Raw genomic sequence first — 7,376 nt, forward strand, 5'->3', positions numbered from 1 at the left:
TCTAGTATTCTATAAATATGTATTAAATAAATAAAAAAGAAATCGGAGGCCAGGCACAGTGGCTCACACCTGTAATCCCAGTACTTTGAGCAGATCACTTGAGGCCAGGAGTTCCTAACCAACCTGGCCAGCATGATGAAACCTCGTCTCTACTAAAAATACAGAAATTAGCTGGGCATGATGGTGCATGCCTATAATCCCAGCTACTTGAGAGGCTGAAGCAGGAGAATCACTTGAACTCTGGAGGTGGAGGTTGCAGTGAGCCAAATTACACCACGGCACTCTAGCCTGGGTGCCATAGTGAGATCCCATCTCAAAAAAAACAACAACAAAAAAAGAAGTTGGAAAGTATTTTCAAACATGCTGTGTTAGCTACAAATATCAGAATATACAAAGGACCACTGAGTCAAACGGATAAGACCAAAAAGTAGATCTCCTTTACCACCTGTTACTCCCTAGCGAATTGCCTTATTTTCTTCATAACAATTATCACAATGTGAAATGATCATCTGTTTACCTGTTTACTTTCTCCCTCTGTTTACTTTCTCCCTCTCCACCACCTGATGAAAATATAACGTTCATAAGTAAGTGCAAGAGTTTAGGTCTATCTTTTTCAGTTGCTAGATCTTCAGCCACTTTCACTCTGCATGGTTCATAGGGTGTTCAGCAGATATTTGTTGAAAAAAAAAAAGAATCAATCAAAACCAGTGAACTTCCTACCTCTGTTACTGTAAGAATGAAGCCTCTCCATTCTTCCCCACTTTCTGTGTTCTCTGTCTAAAGTTGAAGACAAAAACAGATAAAGCCAAAGAAGGAAACACATGAGTGACTGAGCATAAAATAAATAATTATGGCTGAGCCTAAAATAAATAATTCATTTTTTTTGGCTTAGAATTACTAATGTGTATTTTTTATGAAATATTTCAATACTATTTTCTTTTGTCAGAAGACGTATAGCTGTAATCTGTTTGCTTACTTAAAACAAATGAACATGTACGAATTTACTCAAAAAAATTAAATGTTAGAAAACTTACTTTTGCAGTATGTCAGTTCACAGTGACTCTCTCCATTAGCAGTTAAAATGGACTGGCTTTAAATTCAGGACAACTAAATTTGGAAGTAGAAACTTCCAATTCTTAGCTGTAAATACTATTACTCATTATTACCAATAACAATACCAGGCCAGGGTTGGTACCTCATGTATGTAGTCTCAGCGATTTGGGAGGCTGAGGTGGGAGGATCACTTGAGCTCAGGGATTTGAGATCAGCCTGGGCAACACGGTGAAACCTCATCTCTACAAAAAATACAAAAAATTAGCCTGGTATGGTGGTGTCAGCTACTTGAGAGGCTAAGGTAGGAAAGTTGCTTGAACCTGGAAGGTCAAGACTGCAGCCAACATGTTTTGAGCACTTTTAGTGGTAGCTACTGTTCTAAGCACTTCACAGGTATTACTTGATTTAACCTTCAAGACAACTTGGCAAAAGGTCCTATTATTTTTGCTTGTTTGATGGTTTTACAGATTTATTCATTTAACATATATTTACTAAGTACCTTTAAGTGCTAAGCGCTATTCTACGCACTGGTTTATATCAGGGAACGAAACAAAAATCCTTGTACTCATGGAGTTTAGGCTCTAGCAAGGAACAATAAATAATAAACATAATTGTAAATTTTATAGTGTCAAAAAGAAAGAAATGAGAAAAATTAAAGGTACAGCAGGGTAAGAGAGATTAGGAGTGCAACTAGAGGGTAGGAGAGGGGGAAAAGGTTGCCACTGTAATAAAGTGGTCCAGGTAGGCCTTGATGAGGGGGTTTCATCTGAGCAAAGACTTACTTCTGAGTGAAGAAACAAAGACACAAAAAGGGTGAGTAACTTGCCTATAATCACAATGAATGAATAAAACAGCCCAAATTCAGACACAAGTATCCGACACCAATCCTGTGCTCTTCACCATCATATCTGCAAATCATCTGGGAGCTTGCTTAAAATATAGGCTTTGGGTTGGGGAATGGGTCCTATTTCCTTAGTACAGGCGATTCCTATTACACTAAAGTTTAGACCAGTGCTTTTCAAGGTCAATCAGTAATCTCCCAGGAAAAGTCTCCGAATATACCTTATTTAATACATGTTGTTCTCTTTATGTTATTACTGTAGTTACTGGTTGACTTTTATTGGCTGATTCAAGAACAACCTTAACAAACACCAGGTGAGATCCCTGACTTTGTCAGAGCGCAGGAGTATCTGGTTTCGTGGTGCTTGTATGCTAAACAAGTTACCATGTCTTTTTATATTCCAATTCAGAAAACTAGCTCTTGGCCAGACGCAAGCAAAAAATATTAATAAAGTATAAGACTTAGCCTGTCTTACAATTTCTCTTTAGCCACTGGATGTGAAGAATGTTATTTATAACCACAACCCTTTACAGACTACTGTTTCTCCTCACTCACCTTCAGTTGTACTTCCTCTTTCGGCAAAACAAGGGTGAATTTCGCACAATTCTTTTCAGTTGAATTCTGCTCAGTAAGGCATGTGAGGTCTGTTATGTCTAATTTGTCAATATACTGCAAAGATAAAGGAAGATCACATTACATTATTTCATGGGTAATACGTATTAGTTCTAGCAGGAAGCAAAATAAGTAATAGCTTCCTTTCAACTGATTAGTACTTTGTATGATACCCTGGTTTTCCTAATCCCAGAGGACATTTGGAAATGTATTATGTGGTGGTGTGCTGAACCTGGCTCACATAGGTTTGCAAAAGCCAATTGTTAAATTTTCAGGAATTTTGTAAGCAGGTTGTTAAACACAGCCATTATTTTGAAAAATCGAATTATATAAACATACCAGTAAATAAATTACATTCAAAGCAAAAGTAATTAAAACAAATTTGTTACATTCTAATTGTATTTCTATATGTTACTATTCTCTATGTTCTTAAGGTTATTTACATCTTCATTTCTGTACGGTGAAAATACCATATAATACTGTGCTACTGTGCTTTTCTTCCCAACTACATGTTCAGTGAGGTCATAGTGATAGGTTGAAATCAGCCATGGTAGGAGTATTTTACACCATGGAAATTGGTAAACCTCCCAAATCAAGCTTGATTTATTATTTTGTTGATGTCCAGGGGCAGCACTTTTTTTTCTGCAAAAGGCCAAACAGTACCTACTTCAGGCACACATTCAGCCTGTTGCACATTCTTTGTTTTTGTTTTTTTCTTTAGAAGCACTTTAAACATATAAAGACATTCTTAGCTCAAACACTGAACAAAATCAGGCCATAGGCCAGATTTGGCCCATCATCCAGATTATTGGCCCCTGGGGTAGGCTTTAAAAAGTAAAGGAAAAAATGTTAATACACAGATGAGATAGGTTTCTTGTGTCTGAATCTGTTTCACTGTAAATAGAACAAAAATTGACAAAATATTCTTCCAATTCAGCAAAGAAATTGCTCACATTTATTGATTTTAATAAAAGCATGATGTTTTGACATACATTATTGTTTTACTTTCTTTTTACTCTTTAATGTAAATGAAAATATTAGACAATATTCATGTCAAATATCATATTTAATGATAATAAATTTATTATGGAAATAGATTTAAATACCATTTAAACTCCATCTGTCAAGTTATGATTGAATTACATTGACCATTGCTTACCAATGCAAAAGTTAGGCAAAAATCAAGGAAAGTATTCTGTGAGAATGAATTGTCTGTATGGACATTACAATAAAGACTATCGTGTATTTTTCTAATTGTGTACTATACATTGTTCATATCAGTAATATTTATAACAAGTTTATGTACATATATATTCATACTTTTTTTCCAGAAAGCTATTCAACATTTACTACACACCACTGATTATGGCAGTCGTATTAAGAAATTCCTATCCTATCCAAGATAATAAAAATATTTGTTCTCAGAAACTGGTCAATTTCCACTCTCTATATGCAACAGGCTTGCCTTCTAGTAGTAGCAAGAACCACCTGTAGTAAGTATAGTAGGGTTTTTATGATATATATATTTTTACTAAATTAGCCTCATTCTTGAGTTCTTTTTATGTTTCTTTCAACTGTGCCCAATATAACTTATTTTACTGTATATTTGTAAGTCTTATTTTTCTGAGTAAAGTGGGACATAAAAATAGATACGTAATTTTTTCCAAAGCTATTTCTATATTGATGAGGTTGAGAGTAAGTTTGAGTTGGCCTAGTTATTTTCAGTTTAAGCATTCCACAATGCATATATACTTTAAAACATCATGTTGTACATAATAAACAATTTTATATGTCAATTTTAAAAATAAATAAATTTTAAAAATATGGAAGGAGAGGCACAAGGGAAGAAAGAATCTAAAATTAAACAGAAATATTTTTTCTGAGGGATTGTCTAGATCAAGCTCAGTGAGTTTTGCTGCAACGAAGGAGGAAGCAACAGAGGAAGAGGAGGCAGTTAGATGGAGTGCAGTAGCCTGATCCATTGATTAGAGGAAAGTAAGTCATATCTTTTTGTTGTTCTTTGTATCTTGTGAGGAGGCTTAAAGGTCATCTGTCTAACCTCAGTGACATCTGATGGCATCTCTGCCAGGGTATCCTTTCATTAGTCATCCAGTCTGTGTTCAAACATCTCTAACATGGAACTTATGCCTCCTGAGCACCTCTGTCTACTAGCCAGTTTTTTCTTGTATTCAGCCACAGCCTTCCTCCAATTTTCATCCATTGCTCCTAATCTCTTCTTTCTGGAATAACATGAAACAAATTCAGTGACCCTTTCACACGACTTCCTGACAGCCTTTCAAATATTTAAAGGCAGCTTTAAATTCTTCCCTTTTATAAGATAAAATTCTACACTTCTCACCTTGTCTATCCCAGTGCTTTCTTCTGAGACTATCACTTTAAGAAGTTCCCAGGCCGGGCGCGGTGGTTCAAGCCTGTAATCCCAGCACTTTGGGAGGCCGAGACGGGCGGATCACGAGGTCAGGAGATTGAGACTATCCTGGCTAACATGGTGAAACCCCGTCTCTACTAAAAAATACAAAAAACTAGCCCGGCGAGGTGGCGGGCGCCTGTAGTCCCAGCTACTCGGGAGGCTGAGGCAGGAGAATGGCGTGAACCCGGGAGGCAGAGCTTGCAATGAGCTGAGATCCCGCCACTGCACTCCAGCCCCGGCGACAGAGCGAGACTCCGTCTCAAAAAAAAAAAAAGAAGTTCCCAAAAGGTCTGTATACTCTTAAAAAAAATTGGTAGATGGTCAATTCTGAGTCATTTCATTATAGCAATCTCTTCATGGCATGGTAATGAAGAAGGCTGGCTTAGGAGAAGACCTGGACTGTACCTTTCATATTTCCTGTCTGACCTTGTACAATTTCTTAATCTTTAAACTTCACTAATCTCATCTATAAAGCCAGAATTAAAATAGCACCCATTCTGCAGAGTTGTGAGAATTAAATTAGACAACGCAGGTAAAATGCCTGAATGCTTACTATGTGCCAGCTACCGTCTTAGGTCCTTACATGTGCTATCTCATTTAGTTATTTTGAGAACCTTATAAAATAGACTACTGTAGAGGACTATCTGCATTTACAACTGAGCAGGCCATTCCCCCGTTAACATTATAATCCCGCTCTCGCAAACCAAGCTGGGCATTCCTCCTCTGCAAACAGGGAGGACAAAGAAGCCTGCAAGACTGGCCTCAGTTGCAAATAGCAGACCCTGAAGGCTTGTTTATATGTAAACATCTTGGAAATTCAGAAAGTCAGGGAAAGATCAAAGAAACAACAATGTGTCTGGCAACCTGCTAACATTCCACAAACGACAGTATAAAATAAAGCAGAGCGTGTCGTTCGGGGCGGCCGCCATGTTTGTCTTGTGTTGTCTTGTGTGTTCATTCCTTTGTTCAGGAAACGCGCGGACCCCAACAGACTACTATTTTTATTCTCATTTTAATGATTTGAAGACTGTGTTGGAGATCTTTTGTTTGCCCTTTTAGATTCACTTTTATTCCTTCACCACCCAACACTCTGCATCTGGAGAGAGACCTGTATGGACAACATCAAGGAGCTCCGTACCCTTTGAGTTCCTATTGGGTTGGACCACTGGAGAACAGTGGCAGGAGATCAGAAGAGTGAGGGTGGATATTTATTACCTTGCGCAGTTGCTCCCTCAATCAAAGATCATACTCTCCTCAAGGCAGTCATCTCCATACAATTCTCACTACTTTCCCAGTCTTTGCTCTCAATCCTAGATGTGGTAATGGACACTGTTGCTAGCCTCAGGATTTTGTACTATCTTTGTAATTTTCCTACACCCTGTTCACTGCTTTGCATATTTATTAAAACTTTATTAAATTATCTTCAAATTGCCCAATTTGAGATGTCTTCTGTTTCCTACCAGTTTTCTGTCTGATAACACTGAGACACAGAGGTCGGTAACTGGCCCAAGATTCTGCAGTTAACAGTGGCAGGGCTAGGACAAACACCCAGGCAGGCTGTCAGAAGAGACCAGGCTCTCGATTACTAAGCTTTACTGCCTCTTGTCATGTAGTAAGTGAGCAACAATTGTTAGCTCTCTCACTTACTGTGCATTAGAAAAGGTTAGAATGAAAGCTTTTTTATATATACTGACATCAGTGGGAAATTGGAATGCACAAAGGAGGAATTAATTTTGTAAAATTTATTATGGCATTTGAAAACATTCTACATTACACAGGTTATTTTTCTGTCTCTTTCATTAGATGTTGGTTTCTAATAATGATGTTCTAAGAAGTGTGGGCTACTATATCCAGATCCAGAATGTTTATATTTAATCAAGTTACTGGCTCAGAAAATCTCTGATAAATATAGTGTTCCAAGGTAGGTAAGCATTTACCACTAAAATACTATATCTTATTCCTGGAAGAACTGAAACGTACAATCAGAATTTGAAATTAATATGAATAAATAAATCTCAGAATCCCTTTATTGTTATTCTCATGTTTAAGCCCTTAGAAGTCCTGCTTTGTGAAATATGTTTTTGTCTTTGCAGAAAACTTATATAGTGGCTTTGCATGCTCTGGAGATCGTTTTCTTCCTTTCCAATTATAAATGCATGCTACAGCAAGATAAAAAATGGGAGAAATTGAAGCTATCACTTGGTATTAAGCAATATATGTGCAGATGTCTTGTTAAAATTTTTCACTTTTTAACTAAGTTTAGTTATCAGAATCAGAAAGAAAAGAATGAAAAGTAAAAAACATGAGTCAATATCTTCTTCTGAATTGCCCAGGAAAATTTGCCATTGTTCCTGTCATCATTGATGGCCTTCACAGATTTTTTTTTTTTTTTTTTTTTTCTGAGACGGAGTCTCGCTCTGTCTCCCAGGCTGGAGTGCA

The 7,376-nt window shown here is 37.1% G+C and overlaps 1 protein-coding gene across 1 annotated transcript in view; it reads right to left on the minus strand.

Annotated features, from left to right (window-relative positions):
- The window catches only part of STAP1 (signal transducing adaptor family member 1), a 56,654-nt gene that overhangs the window by 36,149 nt on the left and 13,129 nt on the right, over window positions 1–7,376 (minus strand). Inside the window, exons 3-5 of the mRNA XM_011940288.1 lie at window positions 5,178–5,236; window positions 2,450–2,563; window positions 721–777 (exon numbers count right to left, since the gene is read on the minus strand). Coding sequence (XP_011795678.1) covers window positions 721–777; window positions 2,450–2,563; window positions 5,178–5,236 — 230 coding nt within the window. The remainder of the gene's footprint in view (window positions 1–720; window positions 778–2,449; window positions 2,564–5,177; window positions 5,237–7,376) is intronic.

The sequence above is a fragment of the Colobus angolensis genome, unplaced genomic scaffold (assembly GCF_000951035.1).
Source record: "Colobus angolensis palliatus isolate OR3802 unplaced genomic scaffold, Cang.pa_1.0 Scaffold189, whole genome shotgun sequence".
Taxonomy (NCBI): Eukaryota; Metazoa; Chordata; class Mammalia; order Primates; family Cercopithecidae; genus Colobus; species Colobus angolensis.